Source organism: Nuphar pumila, chromosome 5 (genome assembly GCF_984573655.1).
Source record: "Nuphar pumila chromosome 5, dmNupPumi1.hap1.1, whole genome shotgun sequence".
In the NCBI taxonomy this organism is placed as follows: domain Eukaryota; kingdom Viridiplantae; phylum Streptophyta; class Magnoliopsida; order Nymphaeales; family Nymphaeaceae; genus Nuphar; species Nuphar pumila.
Genome location: NC_143253.1, coordinates 110,051,850 through 110,068,503, shown reverse-complemented (window position 1 = coordinate 110,068,503; position 16,654 = coordinate 110,051,850). Strand labels below are relative to the sequence as shown.

Genomic DNA, 16,654 nt, shown 5'->3' with positions numbered 1-16,654 from the left:
CAACATCGCGCATCAAGGTGCAACTGTGCGTGCACCGCGATTCAAGTCCAGAAATTGTCAACCTAGATCGTACTCGAATACAGAAACCAAATGCGACAACAGAACAACCTTTCTATGTAATTACAAGCATATGTCTGTGTGCACTGTATATTTTAGCATCTAAGTGGGCTATTCTGTAAAGTGACTGTGAGCGCTACAACAATTCCATCTCCACGAGCACTGCAGTGGCCACGCACCTGAGCGAGCCAAAGTCTGAGCATCTACAAGTGCGAATTGAGCTGAGTCTTTGTAAGTTCTTGTAAATAGATCCCTAGAGACAACCAGCAGTGAAGATCCATAAAGAGCACTCTATCAACTTGGTATCAGAGCTAATGCTGCCTAAAGTATCACCGTTTAAGGAGGATATGCTGGATGCATTGCAACAACATTTCGAGGAAAACTACAAGCAGATTGTTGCACGAACTGCATCTGTGGAAATTAAGCTTGATCAATTTGACAGAAAGCTTTCATCTATTCAACAGGAGCTTACAGATAAATTGGCGAAAGTGTTGTTGCACCTGCGTGCAAGTGAAAAGCAAAACACGTAGAAGGAAGATCCAGTTGCAGCACAGTCCTTTGCAGAGCTGATGCATGCAGAAGATCCTTCTTCAAGCCATGCACACAAAATGCAAGCCCTGCAAAATTTTGTAAATGAAAGCAATGCAGACCGGACTGATGCACAGGGCAACAATGCCTTGTGGCACAACGGTTTTTAGCATGATGCAAGGACAATAGGTAATGTGGGTGGTGCGATTGCATGCGATGCACACAACGGGTGTGATGTGCACTACACGCACAATACAGAAAATGTGCACGACACGCATGAAGCACGTGATGCATGCCGCAACCGCAACACCCGTGAAGCGCATGATGCACGCTACGGTCATGACGCGCGTGACGCGCGCTACATTCAAGATGCACGCGATGCACATGACGCACACTATGCTCGCGATGCACATGACACATGCTATACTCTCAACGCACGTGACATGCGAGATGCACACTACATTCACGATGTGTGTGAACCACCGGGCATGCGCCACATCAAAGATATGCTTGACACGTAGGAATGTTTTACTGTCAATAATCCGGTGCGAAGCAGAGTGTCTTGCATACCAAGTCCGGGAGGGCAAAAGAACCATATGAAGACAAATGTCTCAAATAATGCACAGTTCAAACATGACCTCATGGGCGATGATGAGGTGAATGATTTCGAAAACACAACAGGGTTTACAAATTATAGAAGGACTGATGCCTACTTTAAAAACAAAATGAGATTTTTTTTCCATGCTCAGTGAAGCTACCTTTCTCAACATTTTTGGGAAAAAATTCTAAAGATTTGCTTTACAAAGCACAATAATTTTTCATAAGCCATAACGTGAGTTTTGAGCACATGGTGAGATGTGCTATTATGAGATTTGAAGGTGAGTCTCTTAGATGGTTTTGATGGTTTGATCAAAGGAATGGATATTCAACTTGGGATATTCTTGAACAAGAAATCATCAAAAGGTTTGGTCCTACACCTTTCACCAACCATGGAGTTGAGAGGAAACAACTTTGCCAAATAGGAACCGTGCAAGAATATCAAACTTAATTTGAAGACTTATGTTCCTTATGTGAAGAATGGAATGAAAGAGCGCTCTTGAGCTCTTTCATTGGAGGACTTAAAGATGCAATTTGTCATGAGCTTCTAGCAAAAAACCCAAATTCACTTGAGGATTGTTATCTGCAAGCCCGTATAGTTGAGAAAAAACATAAAAAATGCATGGGGTGCACAAGAGTTCATGGAATTCTACTTAAAATACCAAATTTATACTAAGGCCTACGCCTAATAAGAGAGTCAAATTCAAGAGTGCCAATAACTCTAAGATTGAACATATCTCTATAGAAGAGATGAAAGATCTAAGAAGAAAAAGACTATGCTTTAATTATAAAAGTAATTGGATGCTCGGTCACAAGTGCAAGTCACTTAAATGTTTAATTGTGACTACTAATGATGATGATAGTGAGTTAAAAGAGGATGATACCATGGAAGAATTGGACCAAGAAGAAATTGATATTAATCAAGGACCAATTGGCCAATGCTATGCCTTGAAAAGTAAATCCGCACCAAATTCCATGAGGGTTTTCGATATACTTTCTGGCAAAAGAGTAGAGGTATTCATAGACATGGGGTCTACCCACAACTTTTCAAGAGAGGACCTAGTGTCTAAACTCAAGTTTAGGCCACATGAACATCTTAAGTTCGATGTTACGGTAGGAGATGAAAGCCATCTCAAGTGTGGTCACCTTTGCATGGATGTTGAGCTTAACCTCTAAGGCTCTTATTTCAAGTTGGACTTAATTGTCTTGCCAATGCATGGAGTCGATGTTGTGCTTGAAATGTGTTGGCTATGCTCACTTGAAAGTATCATGTAGAATTTCACTAATATGGAAATGACATTTGCCAAGGCGAAAAGACCTATGAGCTTAAAAGCTAATAACACATTTGACGGGAAGTTAATGGATAGCCAAGAGGCATTAAAAATTTTCCAGGTTACTCACATGGCTTCTATATGTTTGGCACAACCACTTACACAACAAGGGGAGTCCAAAGTAGAAGAGCACATCCCTACGGACATGAGTAAGTTGCTTAAGTCATTTCAAGATATTTTTGGAGAACCTAAGGGTTTACCTCCTATACGTACTCAAGATCATCACATTCCTCTTATGCCAGGACAATGACTAATAAGTGTAAGACCATACCAGTATGCTTTTGTACAAAAAAATGAAACTGAAAAACTAATACAACAAATGCTTGATAGTGACATCATTCGCCCAAGTTCAAGTGTTTACTCTTCGTCGGTTCTCTTTATGTGCAAGAAGGATAACACATGGCAGTTTTGCATTGACTATAGAGCACTTAATGAGGTGACTTGCAAAAACAAACATCCAATACTGGTTATTGATGAATTATTGGATGAATTGTATGGTGCCAAATATTTTTCAAAACTTGACTTAAGAGCCGATTATCATCAAATAAGAATGACAAGTGAAGACATAGAAAAGACCGGCTTTCACATACATGATGATCACTATGAATTCCTAGTCATGCCATTTGGGTTGACGAATGCACTGACCACTTTTCAAAGGACCATGAATGACATCTTTAGACCAATGTTAAGAAAGTTTGTTTTGGTCTTCTTTGATGACATATTGGTCTATAGTGCTAATTGAGAAAATCATCTTAATCATGTTAAGATGGTGTTGAAAGTTTTAAGGAAACACACTCTCTTTTCCAAGCAAAGCAAATGTAGTTTTGGACAAGAAAATGTGTCATATCTTGGGCACCTAATTGGAAGTAAAGGGGTTAGTGCCGATCCAAAAAAGATTGAAGCTATGGCTAGTTGGTCAATACCTCACACCATTAAGGCTTTAAGAGGGTTCTTAGGCCTTATTGATTACTATCGCCGATTCATTAGACATTATGGTGTCATCGCCCAACCCCTCATGGCTTTGTTAAAGAAGAATGTTTGGGGGTGAAATAGTAAAGCGGAACAAGCTTTTCTCATGCTTAAGCAAGCTATGGTGGAGGCACCGGTTCTTGCCTTACTCGATTTTGACAAAATCTTTGTCTTAGAAACCGATGCTTGTGACATTGAAATTGGAGCCATGCTTATGCAAGAGAGACACCCCTTGGCTTATTTGAGTAAAACTCTTTCGGGAAGGAGCAAAAGTCTTTCTACTTATGAAAAATAACTCCTTGTTATTGTCTTGGCTTTGAAAAAGTGAATGCCTTACTTACTTGGGAGACATTTTCTAATCCAAATGGATCACCAAAGCCTTGAGTACATCTTGCAACAAAGGGTTTCTACTCCTCTCCAACAAAAATGTCTCACAAAGCTTATGAGTTATGATTTTGAAATCAAATATAAGAAAGGGGTGAAAAATGTGGTTGCCAATGCATTATCAAGAAGAATGGAAGATGACTCTCTTTTAGTCATCTCTGATGTTGCTTGTTCTTTTGCGGGAAAAATTAATCAAGCTCAAATTGAAAATGAAGAGATTTAAAGAATCATACATGAGTTAAGAGAAGATTCTACTAGTCATCACTCTTTCATCGTAAAGGGAGACAAATTATTTTTCAAGGATAAAATTGTTCTACCTAGTGACTCTTCACTTATCAAAGAGGTATTGAAACATTTCCATGACTGAAGAGTGGGAGGACACGAAGGTGTTCATAAGACCTAGAAAAGGGTAAGAAATGAATTATATTGGGCCGATATGAAGAAAGACATAAAAAGATATGTGAAAGAATGTCAAGTTTGTCAAGCAAGCAAATATGAGAAAATTAAACCTCTCGGTCTTCTTCAACCCCTCCCTATTTTTTCACAAATATGGATCGACCTATGTATGGATTCTATTGAGAAGTTACAATCTTCACAAAAGAAAGAGGTACTTCTTATGGTAGTGTATCGACTTTCCAAGAGTACCCACTTTATACCTTTACCAATCACTTATATAGTGCAAATGGTGGCAAAAGCCTTTTTGTAAAATGTGGTTAGGCTATATGGAATGCCTAAGACTATCACATATGATAGAGACCCGACATTCCTTAGTAGATTTTGGAAGGAGTACTTTACATTGATGGGAACTAAAATGTGTTTTAGCATGACAAGTCATCCTTAAACGGATAGGCAGACAGAGGTGGTCAATAGAACTCTTGAAACCTACTTAAGATGTTTCACAAGCGAGAAACAAAAGGATTGAGTGGAATATCTTCCTTGGGCCGAATGGTGTTACAACACTTCATTTCATACCACTACGGGTATGACCCCTTATGAAGTAGTGTATGGAAAATCTCCACCTCGAACTCTCTTATATGAAGAGGGAACAACAAGCATTCCTCTAATAGACAAGCAATTGCAGGCAAGAGATGAGATTCTAAGAATCTTAAAGAGGAATATTGAGATTGCTCAAAATAGAATGAAACAAGTCTATAACAAGCAAAGAAAAGATAGGGAGTTTCAAATTGGTGATTGGGTATGGCTTAAGTGCATTCACCATGGCAATTCTCATTAAGCAAAAACCCCATAACTAAACTCCCGCCTAAATACTTCGGTCATTATCAAGTTGTGGCAAGAATTGGAGAGGTAGCTTATAAGTTGAAATCACCTCCAAGCGTACTCATTCATCCGGTATTTCATGTTTCTCGACTAAATCCATATCATGGGCAACCTCCAAGTGAAAAAATACAAGAATCCATCACAAGGCAGCCCACAAGGATTCTAAAATCCAAATTAGTGCGAAGAAGAATAAAGAGAATTCAAAAAACTTCAATTGAATGGGACAATGAAGGTGAAGCATCCACCACTTGGGAATGGAATTATAATATAAAGAATAGGTATCCTAATTTTTGTCCTAGAGGACTAGAACAGTCTCAAGAGGGAGGGATTGATACAGGCTTCACTGAAAATGCAAATGAAAAACAAGCTGAATCAAGCAGAATGAGTCAAGAACGGTTGGACATGGCCAGTTAGTCAGTTCCAGGCAGTTCGATTTAGCTGGGTTAGAGGAAATGAGTATTAGTTGGGTAAGTAAGTGTAGTAATAGGGACAACTGGGTTAAACAAAAGGATTCAGCATGTGCTTAATGCAAAGAATAAATGGTTTCAACAGGGATTTAAAGGACAACAACACTGAGGTTTGAAGCATGGGCCGCCCAAACTGGTTTTGATGCCATTGTTGAACAACTTATAAATAATGGTCTTTTGTCATTTTGTAGGTATTCAGTCATTCAACATTTGGAATTGAGTCAGTATGTAACTTTGAGATTTGAGATTAATAAAATGTCTATTTTGGCTCCAGCTATGGAGACAACCTCATCAAGAGGAGTTAGACCTTGTTAGTCATTCACCGACTAGTATAGGATCATCGGATCATTCCTCTATTTTACTTCACTACATCTGAGATCTACATATGGTTCTAATATTTATAGATCATGATTCACAAACAATTCAATCAACTAAAGGACTACTGGATGAGCTACAGGCGTGGTGATGAGCTCTCTGCTCATTAACACCTAAATCGATAGACAAATGAGTGCAATATCAAATGAATTCTGTTTCTTTTGTAGAATAGTAATTGATCATGTTATATCTTAAGGTGGAAGATAGAAGCGACCTTCAGAATACACATGAAGATCACAACTAGCCTACTGCACTGAATAAACATTGATCATCTTCGGTGAATTAAGCAACCTGCTTAATCATCGTTCAATCGACTTAAGCTAAGTGCATCAGACACTGTTGAATATTTGATCTCTTATTCAAAAATTACAAATTCTTCCTACCGTGTCAAAGTGAGTACAAATCTCGCATTCAACATTGCACATCAAGGTGCAACTGTGCGTGCACAGTGATTTAGCTCTAGAAATTTTCAACTGTGATCGTACTCGAATACACAAAATGAATGCGACAACAAAACAACCTTTCTATGTAATTACAAGCATACACCTATGTGCGTTGTATGTTTTAGCATCTAAGTGCACTATTCTGTAAAGTGCCTGTGAGCCCCACAACAATTCCATCTCCACAAGCACTGCAGTGGCCACGTGCATGAGCGAGCCAAAGTTTGAATATCTACAAGTGTGAATTGAACTGAGTCTTTGTAAGATCTTGTAAATAGATCCCTAGAGGCAACCAGCAGTGAAGATCCATAAAGCGCACTCTATCACTAGATACTGCACTAAAAAAAGTATAGTAAGATTGAGCAACATTATCATATGTCAGATAAGATTGTATAGGGTAAGAGACAATATGATAAGTGACAAAATCTTTCAATCTTTTCGGAGGACGGGTCTTTCTGCTTGATCTTCGTTGAATTTAGAAAGATTCTATTTAAACTGTTGTTTCAACTGTAGAAGTTGCTTCATTCTCTGGAGGTATAACATCTATATTTGGAGCAATGACATCATACATTATTGTTGGAAGTGGTACCAAATCCGACAAATACTCCCCTTGGGACTGATTACTCTATGCTTGGAAGTATGGTTCAGTTTCAGCAAACCGTACGTCATGAGAAATAAAAATCTTTTGGGATGCCACATCATAACGAGTATACCCTTTCTTTGTGGAAGAATACAAAAAAAAAACACATCGATTTGATCGAGCATCCAACTTATCATGATGAATAGCTTGTTGGTGCATGAAACACAAACAACCAAACACCTGCAAGTGAGATATGTCAGGCGTTCGATTCTTCAAAACTTCCAAAGGTGATTTAAAATTAATTACTCAACTAGGAAGTCGATTAATCATATATATTGCAGTTAAAACTCCATGAAAGCAATACCTTTTCGGGACATTCATTTGAAACGTAAAAGCTCTCGTGACTTCAAGAATGTATCAATTTTTTCTCTTTGCTACCCCATTCTGTTGTGGTGTTCCGACACAACTAGTTTGGTGAATAATTCTTTGGCTCTGAAGAAATTCAGAAAATGATCCCTTGGTGTATTTTGTACCATTGTCAAACCTGAAAATCTTAACTTTGGTATTGAATTGAGTAAATACCATATTATGAAAGTCTTTGAACGCAGATAACACCCCAGTTTTTTATTTTAGCAAGTATAATAATGTAGCACGAGATCGATCATCAATAAATAACACAAAGTATGTATATCCATCATATGAATCAATTGAAGTAGGACCCCATAAATCAGAATGGATTAATTCAAATGGCTCAACAAACATAGACATAGAACTAATGAATGGTAAGCGAGTTTGTTTGGAGAATTGACAAACTTCACACACACTAGACTCAATTGCAACGAAAGAAAAAAGACTCGATAAAACATGGTTGGATGGATGCCCAAGCTGTTTATGCAGGATGCGACTTTCCACATAGCTGTTGGTATGACATGCTTTATTAGTGGGTTTGAGTAAGTACAGTCCATGTGAATAAATTCTTTCACCAATCATCTTCTTCGACTTTCGATCCTGAAAAATGACAGAATTAGAAGAAAAAATAACATCACAGTTCCAAAAATTAGTGATTTTTTCAACAGAAAGGAGTTGAGTTGGAAAGGACGAAACAACAAGAACATCAAAAGTTCCCTAACACAGGAATTTGGGAAAAAAATCAATTTTGCCACTCCCTAACACAGGAATTACAACTCCATTAGCAACAGAAACATTATGCTTATCAGACCTAGGAATAAATTTATACACAGATGAAGGACTATTGGCCATGTGATCAGTTGATCCAGAATCAATAATCCAAGAATTAACTTTGGAAGACAAAGTAAGGCAGGCTTGTAAATTACTTGAAGCATAGGTAGAGGCAAAAGAACTTTGTTTGGAAAACATGGACTTACTGATTTGTTGGAGAAGATAACTCAACTGATTCATTGAGATGGATGTATCAGCTACTGCAGCATGATCTCTCTTATTCTTGTCAAAATTCAGTTTGAGGTGAGGATATAATTCCCAACATCGATCCTTGGTGTGCCCATTTTTACCATAATGATCACAATAGTAAGACTCATTTTTTTCCTTATTTTGATAAGTATTCTTTCCTTTTGCAGTACCAAAAAATTTTCTTCTATCATCTTTCCCTACTAAAAGAGCATTCAATTCAACTTTCTCAGATGAAGATTTTAGTTTAATATTCAGTCTTCTTTCGAGTTTCTTCACGTTGAATAATGGCACAAACACTAGAAAAAGAAGGAAGGGTAGCATCCATGAGAATATTACTTTTGATGATTTCGTATTTAGGCTTCAGGCTACTAAGCAATGAATTTTTTTTTTATCTTCCTCCGCCCTTTGCAAGAGTGTTTTGGTGTCAATAGTATGTGGACTATACATGTTCAATTCATCCCATATTCTTTTCAGATTTTCAAGATATTCACTCAATGTTTTTTCACCTTGTTGTACTGCTGCAATTTCAAGCTTAAGTTCAAATATGAAAGCAACATTATTCTGACTACCGTACAACTCTGCTATAGAATCCCACAATTCTTTTGCAGATTCAAAGAAGGTAAAAAATTCAAAAATTTGAGGTTCCATGGAATTGAGAATCCAAGATGGAACAAGTTGATCACTAGAAATCCAATCTTCATCATCATTATTAGTAGGTGTAGGACAAGTTTTCATTCCATTGATAAAACCCAACTTTTTCTTACCACCAATTGACAACGTCACTGCTCTCGACCAAGGTACGTAATTAATACCATTCAAGAGAACTGAGGAAAGCTTTCAACCAGGATTACCGTCCAATTCACTCATTGGTAAAGAGAGCAAACACTATCACGCACAAAACAAGAGCAAAGAAAATCGGATCTGCTGACTTTGCAGAAAAAAAAAAACAATTCTGCAAAACTTTGTAGAAAACAGAAAATATGAGGATAGCAGCCTGTCTTCATTCTCAAAGCAGCAATTCTGCAGACCTTTGCAGAAAACAGAAAATATGAAGACAACACCCTGTCTTCGTTCTTAAAGCAGAAGATTTTCTGAGGTGTTTAAGAAGCAATCAGACTTATCTGTGAAGGAGTGTTTTGCTGATAACAATCTGGATTTATGCTGCACACTGTACTACAAAGACGACACCCGAGATTATGCTAGAACGCTGCCCTTTTGGATTGCTTCTGCCGACTTGGACAACACTGCTTGAGATCAAATGTTGCAAGCTGAAGCCAACACTAAGGCAGACTTTACACAATCTATGTCCGCTGATCGAAGAGATGAAGAACCATTCATCCAGCAACGAATATAATAACCTTTCTCTGATACCATGAAGAAAGGAAAAAAATACTTAAGCCAAAAATTTACGCGGTTCGGCTATAGCCTACTCCACGGGAGAAGGGAGGGAGAGATTGTTATTTATTGTTACAATAGAGATCACGGCTGTGATACATATAGTTATAGGATGTCAACCTATTTTAGCAACTTTCAATTTCTAATTTCCTGAAATAGCAATTACTAAAAAATGTGGTCAATCATATCAACCCACAAATAGCAACAACAATCACAATATAGCAATAGATTCTCCAAAAGATCTCTCTTCTCTTCTCCACCAACAATATGCTTCAACTTTTCTTGGGTGATGCTACTCTTCTTCTTCCTCTTCCTCTTGTGAAGTTTTACAAAAAGTGCATTCTTACTCCTTGAATCTTTTTTTTTTGTGTGGGGGTGAGTTTTTTGGTGGCCGTTGGTTGAGGATGAGAAGTAAAGATCTGAATGGTGTTTTCAGAACATAGATAAGATATCCGTACAAGGAGGCCTAGAGTGATGAAAACATATTAAATGAAATATGCCACATGAAAAGGAAAACTTGTAAAATGAGGTTTTTGGGCTTTTTCTTTGTTTTTATTTTAAAATTTTGATAATACAGATGTGACTTTCCCACCAAATTCATTGGGTGGATTATGGGGTTGATCTCTTTGGCACGGTATCCGTTAATGGCGATCGAGGCTTCTATTTTGATATGAAACTTGACCTTCGCCAAGGCTGCCCTATTTTCCTTCCTTTCTTTTTGAGTGAGGCCTTTACTATAGTGATCTGTTTGAAAAACTGTAACGGCTCAAAATCTTATTCAAATTTTGAGGCTCCCAAAAATTTTCAGTCGGACAACAACCGAAGTGTTGAGATTGGTAGGGACATGCCAACTGAACGTAGTCGTATTATTAATTAAAGTTTCTATCTTTAATATTAAAAAATATATATTTACTATGGACTATATGGCAGCTTGGTGGGGTACGTGTCTAGGACCATGGGCAAAAGAACAAAGAAGAAAAAGCAAAGAACTTTTAATGCTGGGACATGTTTTGACCGAGCTGTGGTGCTTGCGTGACGCATCCTACGAGGGCAGCTCACTATCGGCTAAAGGGAGACGCCACTCGGACTGGGTAGGGCTCCTTCCTAATGCGAAATGGGACACCCTCCACAGACGGTGAAAACCTGCCCGCCTTGTCCTTTTATGAGAATTCAGGAGGTGATCGGTAGGGATGGAAGTGGATCGGGAAAAAAAATGGGCCACCTCGCCCCGTTTAGATCGGGGATGGAGGTTAAATTCAAAACCTGTATGCGAGGATGGAGGTGGGGATGGACTTACACTTTCTCCTGTCCTGCCCCGTACCCATCCTCAATCCCTGCCCCACCCCGTTCTCGATCCTTCTTTATAAGAGATGGCAGTAGACCAAAGGAAAACTGCTCCCGTCCTGCCTCACCCCTTTTGGATCAGGGATGGAGGACATGAAACAAGGATGGAGGCAGGGATGAAGGTTAAAATCAAGTTTATAACAGATGGCAGTAATACTTAAGAAGAATATATATATATATATATATATATATATATATATTCGAGCTTAATCAAGTTCGACGACCTGATTAAGTTCAGCTCTTTTATGTACACCGAGCCTGGACTTGTGTTGTTCAAGCTGGGCTCATTTATGTCCACGGACGAGCTGGAATCGAGCTTAAACGAGCCGAGCCCGAGTCTCGTTGTGCATCCCTAGCTTTAGCCGGCTAAACAAATTAAGGAAAGGTCAAACAATACAAGAGAAAAGCCTTTTCTCAACCTAAGTATATGTACATATCTCTGAAAAAGGAGTATCACAACAACCACTCCAACTTGGCAAGCTTTTATAGGAAAACTTGCTTAATTCTTTATGTGGTCACACATTTTGGAGCCTCTTATATTTAGCTTCGCCCCAATACGTCTAGATAGATCAGATCTCTCTCTCTCATCTCATAAAACGGAAGTATGGAGGACAAGCAGAAAGGGGCAGATGAGATACTGGAACAAGGACTCCCCGCAGCAGGACAGAAATTAGACGCCGGCGCCCTTTTTGTGCTGAAATCTAAAGGTATGCAGTTTTCTTATCTGTTTATGGTCATACAACATGGCCTCCTTTTTCCTTTACAATTATTTGGATTCAAAGAGTGACTGCCTTTTCTTCTTATAATTTAATAAGATTTGATGTATATGGGATTGTGAATGATCATGAAGGTTCATGGCTGCACTGTGGCTACCATCTCACAACCTCCATTGTGGCCCCTCCCGTTCTCAGCCTGCCCTTCGCCTTCGCGGCGCTGGGTTGGCCGGCAGGAGTTGCCTGCTTAACACTCGGTGCTGTGGTCACTTTCTATTCATACAATCTCCTTTCTCTTGTGCTCGAGCACCATGCTCATCTGGGGAAGCGTCATCTTCGTTTCAGAGACATGGCTAGCGACATCTTAGGTACGCCCAATGGCAGTTAAGGGAGGAGAATCTTATAATTAAGCTGTGTATCAACCGAGCTCGATGGCTAATATGGTCTTGTGCTCATTGCTGCAGGACCAAGATGGGGGCGTTTTTTTGTTGGCCCCATTCAATTCGCAGCCTGCTATGGAGCCGTTATTGGCAATACTTTGCTTGGAGGTCAAAGCATGAAGGTACGCTCATCGTTTTTCACAATTGCTTCATACTGGTCGATCACTGTTATCTTTCTTTCTTCGATCTACACTCGCTTGTGAATGTGTTTGCTAATTAGTACTATATATTGACTTCCAATACTATAACTTTTTATCTTTTGAGCATTTTTTAATTTTAGGGTAGGCAACCGGATTTGCTGTTTGCTTCTTTGCAAGTGTAAGACTCTATATACCCATTTTCAATAACACCATATCTGTCTCAAAGGGGTTTGGCATAGCAGATATAACCTAGGCAGATAAGCAGGTGGCCTAGGATCAAATCCCGTTGACGTCACCTCTTCTGCAAGCCGGGGTATAAGTTCACAGAGTTTTAAGCTGCTGTCAGGACAGTAATCGTAAATACGGCAGGCAAAGCCAAACACGGCTAGATCTCTGATACAGAGGATGGTTTCTCCATGTAAATATAAAAAAAAACAATACCAAGTCTCCATTCTTATGAATGTCAATGCAGTGCCGCAGCAGCATGCACTGGTCCAATCATTTGACATAGGATGGGTTTCATCCTATGTTTAATCTTAACGGTCCAACCAATGGTTAGGATTGGTCAAAATTCTCACCTGGATATGGATTCATCTCAACCGTCCATATGCATCAGCTGGATGGTTAGGATCAACATATGGAAGGGATCCTTTTTCACAGTGCCGATGGTGATGAAAAGGATCACGACTCCTTTTTTATCGCTTAGGGTCATGATTACATGAGGTGGGTGCTCATTTGTCTTCTGGGGCCTTTTTGATCAGGATGTGTTACCCTCCAATCGCCCTGTCTTTACTTGACACGTGTTGTGGGTCAACTTTTTTTTGCTCAATGCCGGTGCTGTTGCACACAGTTGGAGCATAAACTTCGAGGGGATACCGTCCATAGCCACAGACATCTGCCATTTTTTGAAAATCTTCCTATTTTATGGGGAGATTTTCAATTAACTGATATAATAATTCTCATAAAAACACCATATTCTAAAATATCGCCTATTTTAAAAATATGGTGCTTTTTATCACGATATCAGTATGAAGTTTATATATTTATATATTCTAATGTATTTATATTGTTTTATATATTTTTAAAAGTTAAATATAGTGATATTTTCTAAAGAAAAAAAATATATATCCTATTTTTTTGCCAAAAAAATCCCGATAACTAGAATTGTAATTATTGATACGGCCAAGCTACTCGGTTGCTTTTCCTTCCTTATATATATACAAACACTACATCTATTAATTGTTCTGTTTCTGTTTGTAGTCTATTTACTTGCTTTACAATCCGAATGGGACGATGAAGCTCTATGAATTTGTTGCCATACTTGGCTTGGTCTTGGTGATTCTTACTCAAATCCCTTCCTTCCACTCCCTACGCCACATCAACCTCATCTCCCTCTTTCTCTGCCTCGCCTATAGTGCATGTACCACGGCCGGCTCCATCCATGCAGGTAAATTAAATCATTCAGACACCACTTACCAGACGTCGAGCAGATCGGCCAGTGATCAGGCCCGAATACTTTACAAAATACTCAGGCCATACAAAACACAAAAAATCATTGTGCGTGTAGCGATTTTCTATGTTGTGTGTTTTACACAGAAAACCACTTCTTCATGCAGTAGCTATTTTCTGTGTTTTGTGTGGCCCGAGTACTTTGTAAATTATTCTGGCCGAAGGAAGCTGGAAAAGGTTCAGTGATCGGCCGGATCACCGGCGGCCACATTCAGACGACCTTGCAAAGTACTTGGTCCGATCACTGGATCCTCCCTTTGAATGGAAGGCTTCAGTCCTTATAGGCACTGATGGGATACTACTGAGTTAGTAATTGCTTGTGGCATGCTTAACAGGAAACTCCAGCAGGGTGGGGCCCAAGGATTACTCGTTGAATGGCAGCTCCCTAAGCCGGCTCTTTACTGCCTTCAATGGTGTCTCCGTCATTGCCACCAGCTATGGCAATGGAATCATCCCAGAGATTCAGGTTAATTAATTAATTTCTACTTTACCACAAGCACTTGCCTCTGTTCCTAAGGAAGGATAGGCCTCAACATCTATTCAGTGGTGCATGTCTCCACTGTTAAGACTTGTTGCCTTTTCCCTGTGCAACTAAATGGAAATTCATGGTGTGCATGTTTCTGATACTGTAATCGCATATTTTCACAGGCTACATTGGCCCCACCGGTGAAAGGGAAAATGATGAAGGGGTTGTGCGTTTGCTACATTGTTGTGGTGACTACATTCTTTAGTGTGGCCATCTCTGGGTACTGGGCATTTGGGAACAAGTCACAGGGCAGCATTCTCAGTAACTTCATGGTCCAAGGAGAGCGACCCCTGCTTTCCAAGCCTTTCCTCTTCCTCACTTACCTCCTCACTGTCCCCCAAGTCGTAGCCGTCGTAGTGGTGAGTAGTTTCTTATGTTCTTCCCTGCTTTTTCTCACTAGCAGTTTTATGTCTGTCTCTTCTCTTCACATCAACTATAACAAGTACATAGTCACCATGTTATCGATATCTACACGCAATTTTACTTGGCTTTATTTGGAAGCAGGGTGTTGTGAGTGGATATAAGAATGGGTGATTGATAATGGAGTTGTCAACTACATCCTTGTTGAAAAGATCCCATTAACTCGCTTATCACCATTCCCATCTTCCAAATCCCGACTTTCAAACACCAATGAAGGAAGGTGTAATCCATTAAATCCCCATCTGAGGCCACCAAACAGAGCCTTTGTTATTATCTACCTACATTCTCCCCCAAACAGAGCCTTTGTTCTGCTTTAAAAGTGAAAATACTGTTCAAAAGATATTTTCTTTTAAAAATCTCAAGAACCGCATTAACTTTCCAAATCTTACTTTTGAGTTTCGTGCCAACTCATTTTTTATGAGACTTGTTTTTGAAGTCCGCTTAACGTTATTTAACAAGATTAAATGTAATATGACAGGTTTATTTGCAGCCAACAAATGAAATTTTGGAACGAAAGTTTGGGGATGCAAATAGTGGGGAATTCTCCAGGCGCAATGTGATTCCTAGGCTAATATCCCGTTCCCTTGCCGCTATTCTTGCCACTTTTCTCGCAGCAATGTTGCCCTTCTTTGGGGACATAAACGCATTGATCGGAGCTTTCGGCTTCATTCCCTTGGATTTTGTATTGCCAATGGTTTTCTACAATATCACCTTCACGCCATCTAAGAGGAGTCCCTTATTTTGGTTGAACACTACCATTGCAGCGGTTTTTTCGGCAGCGGGAATTATGGGTTTAGTATCTGCAGTTCGGCAGATAATACTGGACGCACATACCTATCGGTTGTTTGCAAACCTTTGAATAGAGAAACTTATTAAGGGAAAGCAGAAATTAGTCTGATCTCCTCTTTGTTATACCTGGGAAAGAAATGGAATTTGCTTTATATGTAAATAAGGTATGGAAAGAGTAGTGAATTCTCTGTACCTCCTCTGGCTTTCTGTTTGGAGTTCAAGCTGGAAATGAGGAGTAAAGGTTGGGAACTTTGAAATTTGCAATGCAAACTCTCAGCCTAGTATTTAGATGGAAGGAGTTTTCCCATTAAATCCTCATTATGGGTAGTGACTGTATGCTTGTTTTCCTTGTAGAGAGAAATGTCATGGTTTGAGTTATAGTGTTTTGTATTGTAAGTTGTTCTAATATTAGAGAAACATACACACTTAGAAGATTCACAATCGACATTTGGAATGCAATGTCTTATAAGCCAAACAATGAAAAAAAAAGCCCAACCTAATAACCATTTATAACTTTCATAAGAAACAAAGAAAAATAACATCCATGTACCTCAAATTGAAAGAGCAAGATATGCATTTGAACCAAACAACTCAAATTAGGCTTCGTTTGCTCAGAAAGAGAATAACTAAAACTCACAATTATGAGAATAGAGAAAGAGAGAAAGAAATACAAAGAGAAAGAGAAACCCTACCAAGAAGCAAGAAAAAAAAAACAAACTTTTAAAAAATGAAAAAGCATGTTGTCCTTAATGCGTAATTCAGTCCAGTCGTTAAGGATGGCAGTGGACTAGGGCGGAGGACAAGGTCTCCACCCCCGCCCCATCTCAAAATCCAAATAAATTTGGAACCGTATCAATATGCATTAGAAAAAATTGGTACATCAATTCATATTAAGATATGTATATCTATATATAAATCTTATGTAGACATAACTTAATCTTTTT

At 39.0% G+C, this 16,654-nt stretch overlaps 1 protein-coding gene across 1 annotated transcript; it reads left to right on the top strand.

Moving 5' to 3' along the window:
* The first annotated feature begins 11,751 nt into the window (after positions 1-11,751).
* On the top strand, positions 11,752-15,789 carry LOC149838093 (Transmembrane amino acid transporter family protein). The gene is made up of 7 exons (XM_090007582.1): positions 11,752-11,880; positions 12,024-12,254; positions 12,351-12,448; positions 13,727-13,913; positions 14,311-14,441; positions 14,624-14,860; positions 15,400-15,789. Exons 1-7 carry the CDS (start codon positions 11,778-11,780, stop codon positions 15,778-15,780), a joined length of 1,368 nt encoding a protein of 455 aa, XP_089863708.1. The 5' UTR covers positions 11,752-11,777; the 3' UTR covers positions 15,781-15,789.
* Positions 15,790-16,654: the final 865 nt, after the last annotated feature.